The 23,228-nt window shown below is 58.3% G+C and overlaps 1 protein-coding gene across 1 annotated transcript; it reads left to right on the forward strand.

Annotated features, from left to right (window-relative positions):
- The first annotated feature begins 5,097 nt into the window (after positions 1–5,097).
- Positions 5,098–21,859, forward strand: IL2RB (interleukin 2 receptor subunit beta). Its single transcript, XM_075552631.1, has 10 exons — positions 5,098–5,124; positions 9,215–9,311; positions 9,638–9,755; positions 10,865–10,943; positions 12,899–13,004; positions 14,631–14,779; positions 15,627–15,792; positions 15,957–16,074; positions 18,538–18,622; positions 19,156–21,859. Exons 1-10 carry the CDS (start codon positions 5,098–5,100, stop codon positions 19,924–19,926), a joined length of 1,716 nt encoding a protein of 571 aa, XP_075408746.1. The 3' UTR covers positions 19,927–21,859.
- The last annotated feature ends 1,369 nt before the right edge of the window (positions 21,860–23,228 follow it).

Here is a 23,228-nt window from a genome sequence, read left to right on the forward strand (position 1 = left end):
GAAGGTAGACTGTGAATTTTGTAAAAAAAAGAAAAGAAAAATAATTTATAAATTAACAAGGGTTCACAAGGGAAGGGAAACAAGGAGCTGATACCAAGGGCTCAAGTAGAAAGAAAATGTTTTGGAAATGATGATGGCAACCTATGTACAAATGTGCTTGATACAGTTGATGTGTGGATTGTTATCAGAGCTATAAGAGCCCCCAGTAAAATGATTTATTGATAAATAAATGTCGTGCTGCTACTTCTAAGACTGACTGGTCGTAGGGGATGTAGATGACCTGTTCTTCCCTGCTGGAAGCAAGGAGGACTTGAAGCACTTCCCGAGGAAGATTGAAGATGGCAGCCTTCAGGGCAGATTGGAACTCAATGTAAGGAAACCAAAGGCCTCCACAAATAGGGCAGAAGTTGCCAGGGGGTTCACGGCACTTGGACTCACAATCAATGTTCATGAAAGCAGCGGGCAAGACATCGAAGGACAGATTGCATTGGTGTGGTAGTTACACAATCTGGTGTCCATTTGGGACTTGAGAGGATTCAGAGTGAAGGGTGGGGTCTAGTCTGTCAATCAGGTCATAGCCGATGATGAGCTGGGCATGGCCTTCTCCTGAGAATTCTGGGAACTCCTGTACTTCCTCCTTGGAGGCAGAAGACACACTCTCTCTGCTCACTCCCTTGGGACACTCTACTGACTAGACAGACATATGGCACCACACTGACAGACCCAGCGCCCTGGGAGCTGAAGAAGCCACATGGACCTACCCTGATGCAACCAGACCTCTGGAGCCAGAGAAGCCACGTAGCAACCCCTGCCAGCGCTGAGGTTCTTACAATGCCACTGGATCCTGAAGACTTCCAACCCACTGGCCTGTGATCATCCTGCATCCGGCGTCATTGCATGTGTTTCATGAGTCTGAAGAGGACTTTACAGATTGGTATTGGACATATGGGCTACTAATATTGGACTTATGAACTTGCTCTGGACTGGGTTGGGACGTTTTCTCAATATTAAATCGCTTTTGTGTATAAACCTCTTTCTTAGACACATGAGTGTCTAAGAACTTGTTTCTCTAGTCTACCCAGACTGACACCATCAGGTAGATCTGCTGCACAAGACCTCTTCGAAGTGTTAAGAGCAAAGATGTTGTTTTCAGAACAAGGTGCGGATGCCCCAAGCCGTGGTATCCTCAGGTGCCTTGTAAGCATGTGGAAGTTGGTCAAGAGGAAGGGATGCCCTTGAATGACAGTGCTGGCAGAGGGGAGTCAGCACCCCGTGGACTGGCCGAAGAACAAACACATGTGTCTTGGAAGAAGTACGACCTGAATGCTCACTAGAAGGGAATGCGACAAATATTTCAGCTATGTTCCCAGGAGAGGCCAGTCCCCGGAAAAGGACACCATCCCTGGAAGAGGGGTGGAGGGGCAGTGACAAAGAGGAAAGGCCCTTGATGAGCTGTATGGACACGGTGGCTGCAACCAGGGACCCAGACAAAACCACTGGGTGGACAGTGCAGGGTTGGGCAGGGCTTTGTTCCACTGTCCTGGGGCCCCAGGTGAGTCAGGACCAACGTGATGGGATCTAACGACAACACCTTCAAAACAAAACAAAGAAACCGCCTAAGAAAAGCAAGAAAACAGAATGAGGATCCTGGCTTGGGGGCTGCCGTGAAGCCGACTACAGAGGGGCTTTACCTGCAAGAGAGGGGTGTGCCCCAGCTGGGGTGCCAGTGTAGAGGGTGATGCTTGTGGGAAGCCTGGGTTGTGTGTGTGCCCCTAGGAAGGTGTCGTTGCTGTGGGGTGGGCTGTGTGAGGTGGGTAGGTGGTATAGGAGGGAGGAGCCCTGTTCTCTGGGACTATGAGGAGCCTTGAGGCGCTGGCAAGGGTGTGGGCGCATGCGCTCGCTGCCACTCCACCCACGCCCCGCTTTACCTCGGCACCCCCACCGAGCGAGCGGAAGAGGCCGATCTTTATCTTGTCCCTAGGTACCTGGGGGGGAGTTTCAGATTTTCTCACCAGCCCAGTCTGCCCCTCCCACCCCAGGCCCTGGCCCCTCCAGTCTCTGCACAGGAAGTGGGCTGGCCTTGGGGTTTAGTCATTGCAGACTCCTTTGCCGGGCTGCGACTGGGCTGAAGCAGGACCCCCGGGAGATGGCCACAGCCGCAGTGTCAGCGAGGGCCCCAGAGGCCGTGCCGCAGCCTCCTGTCTCAACCAGGTGATGCCCCACCTTTCCCCCCACCTGCTCCCTTTCAGTAGCTCTGACTTAGTTCCCCTCTCAGTTTCTAGCGGAACTTCAACCTCTCCATCCCTCAGTCCTCACCCCATCCTTGCCTTGGGGTCCCCCACCGCACCCCTGGGTGATAGGGCAGGCCCTGCTTTAAGGCTTCTGTCCTTGGGCCACATCTCCTTTGCCCTCACCCAGCCACAGTAAGCCGGAGGCTGTGGGGCTGTGGCTGCCCCACTCCCTCACGGGGTCAAGAAGGAGGTGGCGGGGGGTATTGGAAGAGGGTGTTTGGAGATGGAAAACCAGATCACATCTGGGGAGGATGCTTCGGGAAGCAGCCCCTGTGAGACCTGACTGCAGAATGAGGTGTTCAGGGGCAGCCCCGGTCCCGGCTAGAGGTGTGATTGGACAGGTAGTGAGTTTGGTTTGGGGACTTGGAGGTCAGGTTCACTGCCTTAGGGCAAGGACTCTACTTGGCATCTCTTGGGCAGCCTCCTGGATCATGAGCCCTCCCTCCTTTGGGCCTGGCTGCCCCCCACCCCTGGTTTGGAGCCTCCTGTGGGTGGTAGAGGGGCAGAGCTGTCTCCAGAGGACTCCATGCCCCTGCCTCACAACCAGGAGCTTGTGCCCAGTGTGGAGACACTCCTAGTGCTGCATAGTGACCGTGTGTGTGTGTGTGTGTGTGTGTGTGTGTGTGTGAGAGAGAGAGAGAGAGAGAGAGAGAGAGAGAGAGAGAGAGAGAGAGACTAAGAGAGCGAGCAGCCCACCCACCTCCCCAGGTCCTGTATCCTGAAAGCCCCTGGATGTCAGACCTGGGGGGGCACCTAGGCCACACCTGACTGGCTTTGAGTTCTGTGCCTGCACCCCTTCCTCTTGAGGGGGGAGGACGGTTGTAGTGCCTGCTGCTCCGCCGCCCCACCTTGTCATGATGTAACTTGAAATCGATAGCCAGGCCAGGGATGCCAGCAGCTCCTTCCCCCAGGTTTCGGGGCTGGGATGAGTCAGCGGGGTGAGTGGGCGCTGCAGGCAGAAAGGGCCGGGTGCACACGTGTGGGTGTCCATGAGAGCCCAAGAGGGATGAGGGGACCCGGCAGCCGGGAATCTGGGAATCTGTCCTTGCTGCCCGGTCTTGACTCTTGGCTGGCTCCTGTGCCCTGGGCACTGCCAGGCTCTCCCCTTGTGTCTTCTCCCCTCCCTGCACCCCAGAGAGCGCACTCTCTGCTCTCTGTTCTCTGCGGCTGCCTCACTGCCTGATGGGGCCTGTGGTTTGACCATGACCTTTCTTCAACCTTGGACCCCTTGCCCCAACCCTCCTCCTCTCACCCTGGGGTCTCTGTGCCCAGTCCTGGCCTGGCAACGGGGGGGGGGTGCCCTGATCACCCTGGATCCACTCACAAAAGCCAGCAACCTTCTTGGGCTAGGCTGTGAGCCTGTGGGTAAGAGGGACAGCAAGGGCACTGGGAGTCCCTTTGGGACACCAACCCCATGCCCTACATGGTCCACGATTCAAAGCAGGAGGCACCAGACACCCTCCACCCTGGAATCTCTCAAACCTGCGAGGTGGCAGGTCAGAGAGGGGCTCCTGGCCCAGGACAGATGTCGTGCCAGCCGGCCTGGGTCTCTGCCAGCCCTGAGTCCTCAAACCAGGTGGCTGCTGGCCTAGGCTTTGTGACAGTGACAGAGTGGACGTGGAGAGGACGGGTCGTGGGGTGGGGCCTCTGGGCCTTGTCCGGTGTAGGACTCAGGGCAGGCTCAGGCATGGGCCTTTGGTCTCCTTGGGGCTGTGGGAAGACGGAGTCAGAGTACAACCCAGGTGCTCTTGGCAGGTGTCTTAGGCCCCGAGCCAGAGACTGCCGTCCGGGTCATCAGGGCCTGCTTACTAGATCTGGGAGGCATCCTAGGCAGGAAGGTGGGTCGGAGGCACAGGCATGGAGGTCCGGCCTATCCCCTACCCAACCATCACCATCAGATTCTGCCTCTTTACCAGCTGTGGGGCAATGGGCTGCCTCACACCATGCCTCAGTTTCCCCATTTGAACACGGGGACCATGAGGGCATCTCCGGTGACTGAGCTAGGAGACTGGTGACCGGAGCCGAGCCGCACCATCCCCACACTGCAGGGGGGAGGAGAGGGGAGGTCTAGTCTCAGCTCGACACAGCTCCCTGTTGAACCCGCCTGAGCCTCAGTTTACCCCCGGGACTGAGCTGGTCTGAGATCCCTTCCAGCCCTGATGGATGTGGGGCTCCCTGAACCTCACTCCAGGGCCATCCACCTTGCAGATGGAACTGGAAGCTGCCTGGGCCCGCCGGGTGCTGGGACCCCTGCAGTCCACTCGCTTTGGTCATGTGGGAGCTCTCTCACCCACAAGCATGGTCTTGTGTCTCCAGTGTCACTGTGCACCAGGCTGGGGCTCGGCAGTCCATGGAGGTGTCCCACCAGGCCTGTGCCCTGTTACTGCCCTCCTAGTGGAGAGGACAAGAGGCTCAAGGGAGGGGTCCCTTGCCCCTTGTTGGGGACTTCAGGGAGGGCTACATGGAAAGAGGCTCTGAGATAGGCTTCTGGGATTCTGCAGGGGGCAGTGGAGAAGGGTTAGGGAAGGCCATTTGGAAGGTAGGGCTCCGTGGCCTTGCTGTTGTGTAGACGGGCAGACACGGTAGAAAGAAGGTGCACCTGCCAGTGTGAGCAAGGAGGGAAGACCAGCCAACCCTGGTCACCCAGAACCTGGACAGCCCAGAGAGCCATGGTAGGCTGCAGTGGGAGTCCTCACTAGGGGCTGCTGGGCTGGGGGCTGTGGTTGGAGTTGGGCTTTGGGGGATGAGTCAGGGAGGGGATGAGTCAGGGAGGGGATGAGTCAGGGAGGCTCCAGGTGCAGCTGCCATGGGTGAGGCCATTGTCACCATCCAGGTGAGGGCAGGTAGAGAGAGAAGATAGGTGAATGAGGGCTGAGTGGGGCTACCCTGTCTGTGGCCTCTGGCTGGTAGGGTGGGCATGGGGAGGGTGGTCAAAGGTGGTGCAGGTGAGGACAGGGCAGGCACGAGTCCCCCAGGCCCTCCAGGCAGCTGGAGAGCTGCAGGGGGAGCAGGGTTTTCTCTGGGCCCTGGGGGTCCTGTCTAGGGTCCCACATGTCGGGGGGCCGGGTTGTCACTCAGAAGCACCAAGCTAGAGAAACAGTGGGGATTGGACAGAGAGGAGGGACAGGAGGACCCAGAGGAGCTGAACCAGTGGGCGATCCAGGGGTCCAGGGTGGCCACTGCACTTGGCATCAGAGAGTCCTTGTTGTGGAGGGACTCCCCGCCTTCTCAGTACTGCTCGGCTCGGGCCACCCAACCCCCTGGAGCAGCAGTTCTCAAACTGTGGGTTTGAGAACTTTCACAGGGGGCTGACCTCTTTCACAAGGGTCGCCCGATTCACAGCAGTAGCAAAATTACTTCAGTTATGAAGCAGCAATGAAAATAGTTTTATGGTGGTGGGGGGGTGGTCACCACCACATGAGGAACTGTATGAAAGGGTCACGGCATGGGGACAGTTGAGAACCTCTGCCCTGGAGGATTCTGCAGAGCCCCTCCGCCCAGCTGCCGGGTCCTCTTCTGTAAAACTCCCTGCACTCCCTGAACTCATTTCCCTACCCACTCCACCCTGCAGGGGCATCCCCCAGAGATAGCACTATGTCCCCACATAGCCTTACCTCCGTGACCAGTGAGTGACCGTCTCCGTGGTGTGGCCAGGTGGTCCTGAGACACACCTTGGCTGGTGCCAGTAGTCAGTGGGCCTCAGTGCCACCATGGGGGAGCCACCTCCCCTGGCTGGGAGAGGCCTCATGGGAACCCTCTGGGAGAGAGTACAGCTGCAGCTCCTGGGAAGGTGGCTGCCGTGGGCAGAGGGCGACACATGGGCAGTGGACACAGTCAGCCCTGGGTCCAGATCTTGTCAGTAAGGGATACACCATTGGCTGGGGTCTACAAAAATCCCACCGGGACATGCTGCTCAATGCAGACTTGAGGGAGCCCCCTTCCCTGGGAGGCCCTGGGCATTGTAAGTGGTTCACGGGCAAGGCTGCTCCCAGAAAGGCTGGTGGCTGGAATCCATCTGAAGAGCCACAGAAGAGGGGCCACAGAAGCACTCTGCTTGGTTGTTAGTGTCTTCCCAGGGGATCCTGTGTGGGTTAGGGTGGAGTGCCCCAGGTTTCTTCCAGGACCTTGCTGTGTGGGCTTCAAACACCAGCCTGCGGATTAGCTGCCAAGGGAGTCACCTAGTGGCACCCAGTGACTCCTGGCTGGCATTAGGCCGTCATGCCGTCATGACAGGGCCTCATTACCCTCCCAGCACAACCGCAACAATACTGGAGCTAGGGGATCAAGTGGCGAGTACCCCACCCCACCTGGCCCCTCGGGGTGCCGGAGGCTACAGCTCATCAGAGCGTGTCACCAGCACCCTCTGGCCACTTTAAGTGGTGTGACTCTTGGCAGGAAGGAGGGCCAGGTCAAGCCACTCCAGGAAGACCCCTGAGCTGGGGATGGGTGCCGCCACTTGGCACAGTGCAGCCCCTTCTCCGGGAGAGAAATAAACTGTCTTCTGGCCGTCTCTGGCCCCTCGGCGGGGGTCTGTCCTGGAGGGGTGTAGGGCAGACGCAGACACGCTTCCGATCACCTTTCCGGGAGCAGACACCTCCCTTTCTTTCAAGCTCATTGGGTTTTTAGAGAAGACAGAGGTTTGTCTTCGAGAAACAACTTCTTCCGCGCCTAGAGCCACACAGGCGAGAGATGAGGCTTTCCACTCCCATAAGGAATGACCCACAGGACCTGTCCTGTCCCAGAGGGTCCCTGTGAGTCGGCATCTATTCGATGGCAATGAGTTTAGGCTTAGTTCTTTTCGTCCAGGGTTCAAACCCCACCCAGCACCATCACGTATTAGCTGCGAGGCCTTGAGCAAGTTACTGAACCTCTCTGTTCCCTCCTGGACTCCTTTTCTGGGCCTGTCCTTTTGTTTTCTCCTGTCCTCGGGGCGGGGCTGCTTCCGCTCCAAGGAGACAGGGCTGGTCCAGGGGGATTGCCCCACCCTCCCAATGCCCCAGCTAGCGGATGGGACCAAGTGTTCTCCCTTCTTCCTGTTACTCATTCATTGGCCCGGTCATTTGAATCTGTTGGGCACTCCTGCCTTCCAGTAGATTTAAACTCACAGTGACCCTCCCTGTAGGACAGCGTGGAAGGAAGAGCCCCCATCAGGTTGCCGAGACTCTAAGTCTTTACCGTAGCAGACAGCCTCATCTTCCTCTCACGGAGTGGCCAGTGGGTTGGAACCACTGACCTTAGGGCCGGCGCCGGCGGTGGGGTTCTTTAGAGAGATAGAGTGGCTGATCCATTAATTATTACATGCTGTGATGATAAAAACCCTGCTGGCATGTGGGTTTGCAGTGGGCTGCTCACCCGCAAAGTGGGCAGTTCAAACCCACCCGCTGCTACTTCCCGCTGGGAGCAAGGTGAGTCAAGATTTAGACTCGGAAACCCTAAGAGGCAGGTCCCTTCCATTCCGGAGAGCATCACCTGGAGTCAGTGCTGACTCCATGGCGGTGGGTTTGGGTTGTCTGTTGTTTTTTTTTTTTTCCCCCAATGAAAAACTAAGGAGCCCCAGTGATTGACGCACTTGGCCATTCACTGAAAGGCAAGGTTGGTGTTTCGAACACAGCCACTGCGCTGCCGGAAGAGGAGGTAGCTGTCTGCTTCCCGAGAGACTCTTGTTAGTTGGTGTGCTGGGGTCATAGCAGCTCTGCAGACAGCAGGACCAAACACCACCCCTCTGGCACCCCCCGCACCACGGCGACTCTGTTTGAACCCATTGTCGCCGCCACGGTGTCCACCCAGCTCACGGAGTCTTCCTCTGCTCTCATCGCCCCTCTCCTGTACCAAATGTGAGGACCTTCTCCAGGGACCACTCCCTCCTGATCACGTGACCAAAGGACATCGGATGGTCTCTTGTACTCTCCCTTCTAAGGAGCACGCTGGGTGGACTTCTACCAAGTCCTCAGCTTGTTCCGCGGACATCCTGGTGTCTTCAGTAGTCTTCGCCAATGCCGTCATTTAAAGGCACGTGGTCCTCTTCTGGAGAACAGCACTGGAAGTTCCACGGACACAGATCTACCCGTCTCCGGAGAAGCACAGCCAGGATGCTCCCTGAAGGGAAGCATGGGGAAACTCCATCTCACGTACTTTGGACCTGATCGGGGGAGACCAGGCCCTGGAGAAGGACATGGTGCTTCGTAAAGCAGAGGGGCAGCAAACAAGAGGAAGGCCCTGGGCAGGATGGACTGACGCAGGGGCTGCCACAACTTCAACCTTTGTGACTCCTTGGCCAGCCTCGGCATGCACAGGAGGGGATCGGAAACGCCCTGGCTTGGGCGAGGGGCACCTGAGTCCTCAAAGTGACGTCTGTGCGCTTTCGCCCTTTAACGAGGTCTGTTGACGGGCCCAAGGAAGTGCATCCTGGGATTTCCTGACTGTTGCTTCCATGGCTGTTGACGGTGGCTCTAAGGACAGGGACATCGCTGTCTGCTTCGGTCCCTGCTGTCTTTATTATGATGTTGTCCGTGGGTCCAGTGGCGAGGGGTTTGGGCTTTCTTGACATGAAGATGCGGTCCACCCACTTCCAGGCAGCACCGTTGTGTCGTCTGCATCTGGCAGTAGATGGCCCCACCAGAAAGACAGACTGTCACAGCCCAGGAGCCCCCTTGGGCCATTCTACTCTGTCCCATGGAGGGGGGTGTGTTCTCAATGGGTCAGAATGTTTTCCAAGGCAATAGGCTTTCACATGCCTGCTGGTCAGGTCAGTCTTCTTTGAGGAGGGAATATTTGAGCGCAAGGTGAATGAAAGGAGAGAGGGTGCAGAGGGGACTGGTGGGTGCAGACTGGGGTGCCCTGAGAGTGGAGTGCCTACCCTGGCCCTTTGCCCTTGAGGGCAACCACATGGCGCTCACTGGTGTTCTTCCCCTCCCCTCCCCCAGCTCTACCCAGTGGCTGTGATGGCAGGCGGCGGTCTGTCCTGGCACCTGCCCATCCTCACGCTCCTGGCCATCCTTGGGCTGTCTGAAGCAGTGAATGGTGAGGACTTGTGTAGAAGAGCCCTGCCCTTCCTAGTGCCCACAAACCCCACGCAGCAGGGGCAGGAGGGAGGCAGGGACAGTGGGCTGACAAGGACTCTGGGAAACAGAGATCAGGGGCCCCTATCCCTGCGCTGAACAGGGGCAGCAAGACCCTGGCCTCTCCTCCTGCCCTGCCTTGCGTTCTCCTCTCTCAAATGGGTCTATTAGCCCCCTTCTCTGCCTCCCTCCACATCTGGTAGGCATGGGGTCATGGGTGCCAGGGTGGTGGGTGTCCCCTGAGGGCTGAGGGCTCCCCGAGTCACTCGCCCTTCCCCTGCCCGGCAGACACCTCCACGCTCACGTGCTTCTACAACTCGAAGGCCAACATCTCCTGCATCTGGAGCCAGGAGGATGGAGCTCCGCAGCTCACCAGCTGCCAGGTATACGCCGAACCAGACAAGAGGTAAGTGCCAGGTTGGCCCACCCCAACCTAAAACCCAGAACCACTGCTGCCCAGTCAGTGCCAGCCCACAATGCCCCAGAGGACAGGGCGGCACTGTTCTGTGGGGCTTCTAAGGATGTCCATCCCTGTGGAGACAGCCTACCTCGTCTTCCTCCTATGGAGCAACTGGGGGTCTTGAACCACTGACCTTTCCATTAGCATCCCAGTGCCCAACCCTCTGCACCACCAGGCCTGCTTGCATCATGCAGCCTCGCTCTCCTTGGCCTTTAGAGTCTGTGACCCTCAACTCGTAGACTCTAAGAGTCTTGGGGCCACAGAACCAGGTATCCTTTTAGAGATAGGGGGAGCCAGACAGGTAGATCCCAGTGGCCTGGGGCAGGTTGGGGGCAGGCAGGCAGGAGGCAGGCTGCCAGGGTAGGGCAGACCACGTGCTTTGGTGACCCTGGGCCACAGCCTACAGTGCCACGCTGGGCTCACCTCCAGAGGCTATTTGGGATTAAAGGGGACCCTCCAAGCCTTCAGAGCCATCTGGGGTTTCAAGAGCCCCCCCCCTTTCCCCCTCAGCAGTTGTGGGTTCAGGGTTCTCCAGGATCCGGTCATCCAGGTGGTCAGTAAGTGGCAGGGCTGGTGGAGGGGCAGAAGGGAAAGTCTGAGGCAGGGGCTGGAGGGAGATGACCGTGGACTTGGGGACTAGTTGGACGGGGTGCAGAGCATGCAGAAGGAGGCGGCACCGGTGGTCTTGGTCTCTGCCCTGGCTCCTGCAGGCGTGGGGTGATACCACGGGGGTCTTCCCCTTCAGCCCCATGGGAAGATTTTAGAAGGCCTTTTAGGAGGAACTGAAGGTGCCTTGAAGCTGTGTTCTAGAAGGTCTCTTGGTCTGCTGGGAGTGGCCCGGGATGGTTACTGGACGGTGGGGGAGCAGGGACCCTTTGCCAGGCTGGCCCAGAGCCCTGTGAAAATCCACTCAAACGCTTGGTGGTGGTGGGGGTGGCGGTGGTGTGTGTGTGTAGCAGGAGCAGTGGCCTCCACAGCACAGAGACCTGAGAAGGGACCCTGGGGCCCAGCTGGGCCGGGCCTCCTTCCCTAAATGGGCTTTCTGACTGTTTCAGGCGGTGGCGAGGAAACTGCTCCTTGTATCCATGGGGGCCAAAGTCCTGGGCTTGCAACCTGGTCCTCGGGCTTCCATCGGTGAGTACCTAAGGCAGGCACTGGTGACCTCCAGCTGGAGGGAGCCGGGCTGGGGGGCTGCCCTCCTGACCTTTGCCCCGTGGGCTTTCCTGAGCCCTGTGGCCCCGGGTGGGACTGCTGCCGGTTCCCCACCCAGTGGGCTAGCAGCTTGTTGAAAATGACAAGCTCACCCACCTCCCACCCGAGTCCTCGGCATAGCCATGGGGTGGCTCAGAGAGTCTGCAGCCTGGAGGCCTGGGTTTAAGTGGGACTCTCCGTGACTTCATCTCCCCACCTGTGGAGTTGGGGTTAAAACCGTAGCAGTCTCGGGGGCTTACTCAGAGGGTCCAGGGGCTTTGAAGGAAGTAAGCTGCCCAGGGCCACACGGCCAGAGAGAGTCTGAGTGTAATTTGAACCCAGGCCTCCTGCAGGGCCCCTGGCTGTGCCCCTGGAAAATGAATTGCATTGAACAGCAGACCAACTTGGCCTTGACACTCCCCACCCCCAGCACTCCCACCCCACCACAAAAAGAAACCTCCCTGCCACTGAGTCCATGCTGACACACAGAGACTGCCCTCCGCCCCCCCCCCCCCCCCCCCGCAGCCCGCAGGGTAGAACTGCCCCTGCAGGTTTCCAAGACTTTTTAACTCTTTACGGGAATAGAATAGCTCACCTTTCTCTGGAGAAGCTGCTGGTGGTTTCAATCCGCTGACCTCGAGGTTAGCCACCCAGCGTGTAATGCCACCGGGGCTCCCATTGGGACATGCCCAAATCTTTGTGCTCCAACCCTTGCTGGTTGTACTGACTCTCCAAGAGGTGTGTGTGTGTGTGGGAGGGAATGTGGCCCCCTGATGGCCCTAGTAACATCCCAGCCCCTGGAATAGATTTTGAGCTTTGCAGAAGGCCTAGCTCCTCCCCTTCCTCGATGCTCAACCTGCGGCCATTGACTGCACTGCCCTGTGCTTCCATGTCCTCAGCAGCGGGGGGAGGGGGTGGAGAGAATTAAATGAGATCACTGATATAATGTGCTTAGAAGAGGGTCTGGCCCCAAGTCAGAGCTCCAGACGGGGCATCCTCAGTGTTAGCTTTGCCACCATAACACAGACACACACTACCGGGGACATCTGCCCCCTCCTCAGCACCCCACCTGGCCCCGCAGCTTTCACAAGGCGGGAGGAATAGTTTCCTGCCTGGCCAGTCGCAGCAGCCCTGCTGTTTGGGCTCAGGGTTAGCGCACAGTGGGGCCTCCTGTGGGTCAGCAGGATGATGGCCAGAGATCCGAAAGGACCCATGGGCCTGCCAAGTGCCGTAGTCAGCTTCCTCAGGAGCTCAGCCGGACAAGAGCCACGTCCCTCTGTGCGGCTGTGGACACAGAGGAGGGCCTGTGCTTGAATCTGGGCTACCCTGTGGGCCGGCTGTGCGACTTGGGTCAGTTTCTTATCCAATGGAGCCTCAGGCTGGGCATGGGCTGCCGGGAGAATCCAGCAACACAGAGGCTTTGTCTGCGCCCAGGAGACGCTCGATACCTGTCATCTTCTTGCTGAGAGGGCAGGCCGTGGGCTATCTAGAGCAGGGCAGGACGGGTCTTCCCAGCGATTGAACACATTCCGTTTCAGACTTGCATCTTCTCGTAGACCTCTTGTGATGGAAAATTCACTAGCGACCACGGCAGCTCCATTCATCTTAGGGTGGCCCTCCGATGGTTTCTGTAAATAAAGTTTTATTGGTGCACTGTGCTTGCTTGATAGTGACAAGGGCGGAGCTGAAGGGTGGTGACAGAGACCCTCAGGCTGCATGGCCCCAAGCATTTTACCATCTGGCCCTTTACAGACTAAGACCTGCTACTCCCTGCCTTAGAGGCAGGGCATGGGGGGTGGGGGTAGGGGAGGAGCGCCATTTTTGCTGCCTCTCTTGCTCCCCTTGCCCCGCCGCCCTAAGTTAGAGCCCCAGCCCTGTCTTCCTTTGTTCTCTTGCAGTCCCAGCAGCTGACAGCGGCCGACATCGTCAGCATTAGTGTGAGGTGCCTGGAAGGGAAGAGGCAGAGGCTCATGACCAGCCTGGACTTCAAGCCCTTTGAAAACCGTGAGTGAGCACCCCGGGGTGGAGCAGGGTGCTCTGTGATGGGCCTTCTTCCCTGGTGTCCTCCCTGCTCCAGTCTCTCTGCCCCTCAGTTTCCACACCCCCATGAACCATGGCCTGAGGGTGGACTCCTTACCGAGCATCCTGCCCTGCCCTGGGTCTCCCCCACAGCCAGCATGCCCATCCAGGCCTCTGAGCCTGCACGCACTCTGGTCCCCCTGCCTGGAAGGCTCTTCCACCTGGAAAAGTCCAATCGCCCTGACCCTTGGAGCGTCCTCACTGAAAGAATTTAGGTCCCAGGTCATCACTGCCTGGCCGCTGGTCTGTCCCGTTCACTGGCCTGTGAGCTCCCCAGGGCATGGGCGCTGTGTCCCTATGTCTCTGATCCTAGCCCCCAGCTCCAGACCCACTCCAGTGACATCCCAGGGAGATGTGGCTGCCCTGCCCCCGCGCCTTTGTCTCCACCCAGGCTCCCTGCCTCCAAGGCTTGATCTTGGATGACCTGAGAGGACACCTGTAGGAGAGGCGCGGGGCTCAAAGCCCACCCAGGCTTGCCTTGACCAGCGTTGTGTCCTGGGTAGACCCCTTAGCATGCCTGAGGCTTCATTTCCTCCCCGGGGAAATGGGGGTAGTGAGTGACCATTCACACAGGGCTGCTGGTAGGACCCTCTTCGTTCCCCATCGAGTATCCTTGGTGCTCGAGAAAACTTTGCTGCTGCTTGCTTGTCGGGTCAAGTTGGAGGGGCCCTCATGGTGGAGAGGGTTACTCATAGGGCTGTTGACCAGAAGGTCGGCGGCTCAAACCCACCAGAGGCTCCTTGGGAGAAAGAGGAGGCTGTCTGGTCCTGGAAAAATTCCCAGCGTCGGGAAACCCCGGGGGACAGTTCTACTCTGTCCTGTATAGTATCTCAGAATAAGCAAACCCTAGATCAATTTAGTTTCAGGATCATAAAACCGTGGTGTCTTTTATAGTTGGCAAATTTGTATGATCTGTGAGGAGCCCTGTTGACGTGGCGGTCACGCCTTAGACTGCTAGCCAGAAGCCGTTTCAGCAGTGCAAAAGCACCAGCTGATCCCCAGGAGAAAGGCCGGACTTTCGAATCCCGTCAAGAGTTAGTCTTGGAAACTCACGGGGGGAGTTCTGTCCTGTCCTGTAAGGTCACTCTGAGTCAGCATTGACTTCTCAATAATTGCACGGAGATTGGTTTGGGTTTGGTATAAACCGAGCATCGTGCTTGGGTCTGCCCTGAGCACAGAGAGAGGGTGCCTGGGTTCTTTCACCCAAGAGGGATTGAGTGGATCGAGGGAGACAATGTGCCAGGCACCAGGAATGGGACCGCAGGCAGAGACCCAACCGCAGTGAGCTCACAGTCTGGGAGCGGGGAGACAGCCAATGAAGCTAGTAGAATCCACATGGCCTGTGCCGGTGGTGACAGCCAGGAAGAAAGGGAGAGCGTGGTGGCGGTGCGCAGGGCTGGCTTCTCCTGTCAGGTGACATTTGAGCCCCAGAGGAAAAGAGGGTCTCTGGGGAGGACCAGTGGGTCAAAGTTGGTGGTGGGCACAGGTCAGGGCTGGGGGCCATGACGCAGCATCATCTGCATTGGTTCCTGCCTGTTCTCCTGCCTGCAGTCCGTCTGATGGCCCCCGAGTCCCTCCAGGTGGTCCACGTGGAGACCCACAGGTGCAACATCACCTGGATGCTCCCCTACTACTCCCACTACATCGAGCGTTACCTGGAGTTCCAGGCACAGGCACGGCCTCCAGACCACAGCTGGGAGGTGAGCGATGCCCCGGGTTCCCCTGCTCCCCCCCACCCTGGAGTCCACCCCCCCTCCCCCTTCTCCCTCCACGTGCCCCTGGAGCAAACTCTGGACCAGCGCAGGGCAAGGCTTACACGTCGAGAAGCAGGGCCGGCACAGTCTGCAAATGCAGGGCACCAAGAACCTGGGCACTGAGGGTGCCATGAAGAGAAGGGGTCCTTGGGTAGAGCAAGGGCACCTCCAAAGAGAGGCCTGCCTGCCTACGTATACTCGATCAGCCATTGAGAACTCCACGGAGCATGTGTGGCGGCCTTGAGCTGGGGCCAGGAAAACGAAACAGGAGCTCACCTTAGGGTGGCCCGGCCATGCCTTTGGACTTGGGGGACCCAGGAAGGGTTCCAAGGTCCAGCTGGAGCTGACCCTGCAGACCTTGGTCTCCTCCAGAGGCAGGGCCATGCTTATGTTGGGAGGGAGGTTTGGGGAGGTGACAGGAAGAAGTGGTTCTGGAGGTCAGGGCTGGAGCAGGGGGACTCTGAGTCTGGGAGGGAGCAGGGTGGAAAGGTGTGGGGCACGGTGATCCCTGGGGGATGCACGTTCCCCTTCCTAGAGCCATCCCTCTGCCAGGCTGTGGGCGTGGGTATGAGCTGGTAGCACTGTAGGGAGGGCGGGGCAGAAGAGAGAAGGGTCTGGAATCATTGAGCTGATTGGCTTTTGGCTTTGGAGGTGGGGGTGAATAGAGAGAGAGGGGTTCAGGGCCCTTCCAATCATGGCTCCCAGTGGGTGAGGCAGGTGGCGAGGAGGGTCTTCTCTGCTCAGCCCCTCAGCTGGGGAGCCCACAGACCCTGACACCTGGCCTTCACCCTAGGAGGCCCCCCTGCTGAGCATCCAGCAGAACCAGCAGTGGATTTGCCTGGAGACCCTGGCCCCCGACACCCCCTACCAGCTGCAGGTGCGGGCCCGGGCCCAGCGAGGCCACAATACCACCTGGAGCCCTTGGAGCCCACCCCTGGACTTCAGGACAAAGCCCGAAGGTGCTGGTGGGCACAGATGGGGAGGGGGCAGGGAGCTGGACAAGGGGAGATGGGCACGGCAGGCTGCATGGCTGAGTAACAGACTGGTGGGAGGGGGGATGGGTGATGGAATCGGGGAGTGTGCACCTTTCTAATGCCCTCTCCTCCCTGCCCACTCCTGGCAGCCCCTGGGAAGACCCTGCCCCTTTCCTGGTTGGGGCACATGATCGTGGCCCTCAGTGGTGCGTTGGCCTTCATCCTCCTGGTCTACCTCCTGGTCCACTGCCAGTATATCCGAACTTGGTAAGAGATGGCGCTCCCGCCCGTCACGTTCCTGCCCAGCTCAGACACACGCACCACATGCAAGCACACACACTCAGTGCTGAGCACTGCGCCGTGATCCAACAGGAGTGGTGCCCCCTCCCCAGAGGTGGTCCCCTTTAGTTCATGGAACCAGCCCGAGGAGGGTCATGGGGTCTGAGTCACTCAGAGGGCCCTGCCTGCTCAAGACGTGTGTGTGTGTGCGCACGCGCATGCATGTGTAAGTGTATGTCTGTGTATGTGTATCTGTGTGTGTACACAGCTCACAACTGCTGTCTCCCAGTGTGTGCTGGACCCTCTTCAGGCCTATCTAGACCTGAAGACTAATTCATTCATTCACTCATTCCTCCCTTCCTGAATTTGCTGAGACTAACTGGGCTCCGGGGGCTCTGGTCTGCAGCTCCAGCCTCCTGGGAAAGCGGGTCTTGATGACTCACACGTGTGCACAAGGGTACACGGTGATCAGAATGGGAAGGTGGGCTCCAGGTGCATCAGGTGCAGCAGCAGAGGAGCCTTGTGGGTCAAGGGGAGGTGGGGAGGGCACAGGGAGACTCCGTTTCCTTTGAAATCTGAAGGCTTGGGAGCCAACCTGGTGGGGTGAGGGGGCAGGCAGGAATGAAGAGCACCCCAGGAACTGAGGATGCAAGGAGGTGGGGGTTGGGGGACCTGGCAGCAGGAGAGAGGGAGCCTGAAGGGTCTCACAGGAGGCCAGGGCTTGGGCTTTAGGCAGCCCCCACCCCACCTGTCTATCAGTGTGTTGCACTGTGGTGGCCCAGCTGCTGAATGCTAGGGGCTAGGCCACCTGTATTTCACGTACCAACAGGGTCACCCCTGGGGCACATGGTGGTTTCAGCAAAGCTTCCAGACTGGGAAGACGGGAGAGGCGGCCCTCTTCTGAGGGATTAGCTACTGACCAGCAGCAGATGCCCCGGAATGCGAGCCCCTCGGCTGGAAGGCAGCAGGGGGGTCAAATGATGCCGGACCGGGCAGTGCCTCATCCTGTTGCACCCAGAGTCACTGTCAGACTGACAGGACAGATGTCTCCTGACCACAGCGCTGAGCACCACTCTGGTGCTTTCCCACCCGCCCTGGTGTTGTAGTGGTGATGCACTGGGCTGCTATCCCCAAGGAGGTCAGCAGTTCAAAACCACCAGCTACTCCTCAGGAGAGGGATGAGGCTTTCTACTCCCATGAAGAGTTACAGTCTCAGAAATCCACAGGACCAGCTCTCTCCTGTCCCAGAGGGTCCCCATGAGTCGGCATCACCTCGGTGGCAGTGAGTTTGGGTTTAGTTCTTTTAGTCCAGGGTTCTCATTTTCCAGCTGGGAGGGAACAGAGAGGTTCAGTAACTTGCTCAAGGCTGCGCAGCTAATACATGATGGTGCTGGGTGGGGTTTGAACCCGGGTCTCTGGTTCTAAAGCCCCCTCTCCTGACAACTTCCTCTGAGGAAGTGAGTGCATGTGTGTGCGTGCGTGTGCGTGCGTGTGCGTGCGTGTGCATGCGTGTGCGTGCGTGCATGGCCTTGACTCCCAAGGCCACGGCATCATCCAGGGGCCTCTGTTCTCTGTAATGCCCTGCCCCGCCCCAGAGGACAGGCAGCACTTCACCCCTAATCATGCCCTCAGGACTGGGAAGGCAGCATGTCAGGTGCCCCCATGCCTTTGTCACCCCGTGCCTAGACTGGGACCAGAAAAGTCAGCACCCTGCCCAAGGTCACACAGCCAGTTAACAGTGAAGTTGGGGTGCTCCTTCGCAGTGCAGCTCAACATCCCACACTTTTTGGTGGGGTAGACCAGTACCCCACCCCCAAAAAGTTCAAGTGACTGGTAGCTGCCAAAAGCCCTTATTTCTGGGCAGGGGCCTGGGATTCTCTCTCCTGGATGGCTGCACAGCCTGCTCCCTTGCCTCCCCCCAGAGACACGAGTCACCTCAATCCAGTGTCCAGACCCCAGTGGGCCCTGTTCTCCTGGCAGAACATACCAGTCCCTGAGGGAAGCCACCAGCCACTTTGACATTTCTGTAGCTGACTCCGGTCTCTGAGCTTGGAGCAGAACCCGGGCTGGAATTCAGTCCCCCCTCAGGCCCTGAGCAGGAGCCCTGCCTTAACCTGCCTGGCCCCAGTCTCTCTCTGGCACCCCCCTGTCCACTTGGTCTGCCATGCAGTGCTTTCTCAGTGCCTGGCTCTCTGCTGCCATGAACGGCTGCTCATGGTGGCCCCCTGTTCCGTTTCCATGTCTGTCTCCCCATGAGAGTGGCAGCTTCTGTGAGCAGGCCCCTCCTGCTTCTGCCACTCTGGGGTCCCTAGCACCTTACCTAGTAGCCCGTTGTGGGCCCTTAGTCCGTATGGCCAAATGGATAGATGGATGGACAGATGGATGGTGATGGCAGGACACCATGGCCCCAACTCCTCTCACTCCTTCCTTCATCCCCGACCCCTCCTTCAGGCTGAAGAAGGTTCTGGAATGCCACATCCCAAACCCCTCTGAGTTCTTTTCCCAGCTGAGCACGGAGCATGGAGGAGACTTCCAGGTGGGTCCAGAGCGGGCAGCAGGCAGCGGGAGCTGGGAGGGGGTGGAGCACCGGCGACTTTGCATTCGGGGGGAGAAGATGAAGAGCCGTCGAGAGCCCAGCTCCAGCTCCTGGTGGGTCATCAGCCTCAGAAACCCATAGGGGCAGTTCTATCCCAGCCTATGGGGTCACTCTGAGTTGGCATCAACTCCATGGCAGTGAGAGAAAGTTTGAGGGAGAAGTGTATTATGTGCCAAGGGAGATGGGGGCTGCCAAGAAGGGACTCTCTCTTTCTCTCTCTCTCTGGCTGAATGAGAAGCCCATCACCCTCCCTATCTTTCTGGGACCTCCACCCCAAGCCAGTTGCCTGGGGATCAGGTGGGGGCCAAGTGGTGCCAGCTTCTGCTTGCCCTCTGCCACCCACTGCGAAGACCGGGCCCCGGCAGTTCTGCATGGCACCGCGCACAGGCCTGACTGCTATGCTCAGCGATGCTGCTGGCCCTAACCTGAATACTTCAACTTCTCCCCCATCCTCTGCCCTTCTCTCCCTGTAGAAGTGGCTCTCCTCGCCCTTCCCCTCGGCCTCCTTCAGCCCCAGCTGCCCCGCGCCTGAGATCTCCCAGCTGGAGGTGCTGGACCATGACGCCAAGGCCCTGCAGCTGCTCCTTCAGCCCGAGGACAAGGCGCCTGTGCCCAAGGACAAGGCGCCTGTGCCCTCGCCCGGCAGCCACTCACAGGCCAGCTGCTTCACCAACCAGGGTTACTTCTTCTTCCACCTCCCGGATGAGCTGCAGATTGAGGCCTGCCAGGTGTACTTCACCTACGACCCCTGCGCTGAGGAGCCAGAGGAGGGTGGGCCCAGTGGGCCCGAGGGGTCCCCCTGGCCAGCCCTGCCACCCCTGCCAGAGGGAGAGGATGCCTACTGCTCCTTCCCCCCTGGGGACGACTTGCTGCTCTTCTCTCCCAGCCTGCTCATGGGCCTGGGCCGCCCAAACTCTGAGCTTGGGGGTGGTGAAGCCATGGAGGAGGGGCTGCCCTCCTCCCTGCAGGGGGAGGTTTCTGGAGAGGCCGACTCCAGATCCCTGGGCCCACCCACTGCAGAGGCCTCCAATGGAGTGGCTGTGCAGTCTCTCCTACAGCTGGCACTAGGAGGGGCTAAAGAGGAAGCCCCAGGCCCTGGGTCTGTGGAGGGGGCTCCTTCCCCCTGGGCCACCCCTTCAGGGCAGGGGCAGACCAGAGCCCTCGCCTCCTGCCTGGCCCTCAACACGGATGCCTACCTGTCCCTCCAAGAGCTCCAGGGCCAGGACCCAGCACACTCGGTGTAGAAGCCCCCACCCAATCTGACCTCTTCCAAACCATATCTGCTGCTCCCCACTGCCCTCAGCATCAGATCCACCCTTCACTGCCTGGCTGGCTCCTTGGTGTTTGATTGGGGCAATGCCTCCTGGAATGTCCTGCTGGGTGAATCACTGCAGCTCCCTTGTCCTCCCACCTCACGGGTACTGTTCCCTGTGCTGAACGGACCCTCCCCTCTCCCATCTGTGTGACTCGCACAGCGCAGTCAGCCTGACCTAGAGAAAAGCGCTGCCTTCCTTATTGGATGGAAGCTTCTAGACTCAGTCCTGGGAGGAGAAGCTCTCAGGGCCATGGGCCCATTGGGCAAAGTGACCCTGTCATTTCCTCATGAGACCTCCTGTGGCCTCAGAACATGGAGCCGTCATTGCCTGCCTTGACAAGCCCGGTCCTGCTCTTGGCGATCATGTCTGCACCTAACAGAACGAAGATGCTCCCTGAGCCTCAGGCTCTCTGAACGCCTCCCATCGTTGGGGGCTCAGCTTCCAGCACTGCATCAGACAGCCTGCTATGGGCCGTTGGGTTTTCATTGGGTAGTTTTCAGAAATAGATCATTGGGCCTTTCGTCCCAGTCTGTCTTCATTTGGAAGCTCCATTGAGGCCCATTCCCCATGGGTGACTCTGCTGGTATTTAAAATACTAGTGCCAACGTGTCCAGTATCACAGCCACATGTAAGCCACCACAGCAGAACAAACCGGTAGCACAGTGGCGGGAACATTTAGTCTTACACCCTCAGTGCCGTGTTGCAACTATCAACCACGTTGGCCAACAAGGTGGACGCTGGCCGGGCCTTCCCAGGATGACCTCCAGATTCACAAGGCGCACCATTGGGTCGAATTCCTCGAGGGTCCAGGCTGCCCACAGAGCAGAAGCAGCCCCCACCCCAGTGCTGGGCGATGATGCTCCCCCGACCTCCGTCCTGACTCCCGTACTCTCCAAGAGTTGTGACCCCGCGGATTTTCACTGACTGATTTATTTTCAGGAGGACCAGGCTTTTCCCTAGTCTGTCTTCCTCTGGAAGCTCCACCGAGACCCACCCATCATGGGCGAACCTGCTGGTCTTGGAAACACCGGTGACATAGCATCCAGTCCCTTCACAATACATAAGCTGGCCGGGGACAAGAAACTGGCGTGTGATGGCTGATCGTACATCTGGTGGATTAATGAGTTACATGGTACCACTTTGCCAGGATTCCTTGAGCTCCGGCTGCCTTTAGGCAGCAGAGCCCACCACCTCCCAAGGACACCTCCTGCCACGAGAGCTTCTGGGACCAAAACTTGGAGAGGGCATGCCCACTCCAGCACCAGGGAGTGGTCCTCCCCATAGAGATGGCCCCTTCCTTCGAGGTATGCCCCAACCCCTCCCGCTTTTCACTCCTCTGTCCCCCCCGGGGGCAATAATCCCACCTCAACATCTGCCACAAATTCTACCACCCACTCCGAGTCCCAGTTTCGGCGCCTGCACAAAGTAGACTCTGCTCGCAGCCGATTGGGCCCCTGAGGCACACCAGCCTAGCCATAGGCTAACCAGCAGCCTATAGGGTGACGACACAGAAGCGCTGTCCAATCAAGGCGACTGGGCCTGAGCCGGCCAATCAGATTGTCTCGCAGCCTTCAGGCATCTGATGCAGGTGGTGAAAGGTAAGGCCGGACAAGCAGGCTACTGGCTAGTGCAGGGCTCCGGGGCCTCGGACACTAACACCCCTGCTACCGGGGGAGCCAGTGTCCATGAGTTTTCCTTATGTCCAAAATAAGGATCCCGTTCTTAAAGTTGCTCTGGACGAGCCTGATTATTCCCACATGAGACTCCCTCAGCCTCAGTGCCAGACCATAACTCTGGTCACAGCTCTGCAGGGCATTCCTGAAGCAAACTCCGCAAGCCCTCCGCCAGCCAGTTTCCTCATTCCCAAAATGGAGAGAGTATTTGCTTGCTCTAAGAGTTCTTGGAAGGGTTAGAAAGCCCGGGGCTTTTGTGGGATGTCCTTTTAATAATCTGTGTGTCCTTCCTATGCCATTGTTATAATATTTTTCTTTTCATCGACTCAATTTTTTTTGGTTTAAATACATCTATTTAAAGAAACATCTCTGTTTGTGCCTGTAAATTGAAAGTTCGACCTGCACCCTAAATAAAAGGCAACTGTCGAAAGAAAACAGTGAGACACTGTTTCAATCCTTTGAGCTGGGCAGGCTGCTCTGTGTCTTGGCTGAAGGGGGAGGTTAACACGCATTGGGAAGCTGCTGAGGGTAGACTAGCCTAGGTGGAGACTTGCTCCTTAAGAGAAAGCAGATTTGAAAAGGGAATGCCTTTCCCACGAGTCTGGTTTGTCTTAGTCCGTGTCCAAACATTGTCTAAATAGTCTCCTCTCTGTAGTCCCCTGGCCCCAGGTTCACAGGAAACAGGCAAGGCAATTCCTGGAAGGTAGAATAGACCATACCCCCTGCCTGGCAGACAAGGCTAATCGATCTTGGCCTGAGAATTGACCTGCTGGCGGTGGGTTCAGTTTGGTGTTGGCTCCTTCGCCAGCATCTGAGTGCAGCTTTAGAGTCTGCAAGCCTTCTGGTCTGACTAGACCACACAGCGGAACAGCCTCTTTGGACCAGATTATCCCCCAAGTTCCTCCCACCGAAAGAGCTCTCCTCATTCCCAGGGGTCATCATCTGGGCAGGGAAATCGAGGCTAGAAAGCTGAGCCCACCATGCCTGGCAAAAGATCTAAGCTGGCTGACAGCCCAGTAAAGGGATGCCTTGCACCAGGTAGAGACAGAGCACCAGGCTGGAAACTCCAGGCGCACATGAATGTGAATTCCAGGCTCTGGGCTATGAGGGAGCAGCTGGCAGGGGTGGAAGGAGAGATGAGCCTGCCTGGGTCAGATTGCAGGGCAGTGAAGCAGCAGCTGGGGATCAGGCTGCCTGGGCCCCCCTCCGAGCTGCCAGGTGGGGAGTGGAGTACTGGAGGCAGCAGGCAGATCTGGGACTAAGAGCAAAAGGAGCAGAGGGGAGAGGGCCAGAGGCCCTCGTCCACCCTCCCTGGGCTCCTTCCACTAGCTGGTCCCCAGGTTCTGGTTCTCATCCTTTGGGCCGCCTCCATGAACTCTGTCCAGCCCCCCACCCACCCTGCCAATCCTTCTGCTTCTGAGCCCTAAAGGTCTCCTGCTAAGGGTACCATGCGACCACACCACATGCCCGGTTAAACTTCCAGAGACTCTGGGGAAAATAGCTAACCCCCTTCATGCGAGAGTCTCAACTTGGGCAAAATCCGCAGTTGCACCTGCT

The sequence above is a fragment of the Tenrec ecaudatus genome, chromosome 6 (assembly GCF_050624435.1).
Source record: "Tenrec ecaudatus isolate mTenEca1 chromosome 6, mTenEca1.hap1, whole genome shotgun sequence".
Classification (NCBI taxonomy): domain Eukaryota; kingdom Metazoa; phylum Chordata; class Mammalia; order Afrosoricida; family Tenrecidae; genus Tenrec; species Tenrec ecaudatus.

Excerpts from the sequence above, each read along its gene's own strand:
- IL2RB (XM_075552631.1), top strand. The coding sequence starts at position 5,098 with ATGGGTGAGGCCATTGTCACCATCCAG. Across the intron at positions 5,125-9,214 it reads AGGCCATTGTCACCATCCAG|CTCTACCCAGTGGCTGTGAT; the intron begins GTGAGGGCAGGT and ends CCCCTCCCCCAG. Across the intron at positions 9,756-10,864 it reads TACGCCGAACCAGACAAGAG|GCGGTGGCGAGGAAACTGCT; the intron begins GTAAGTGCCAGG and ends TGACTGTTTCAG.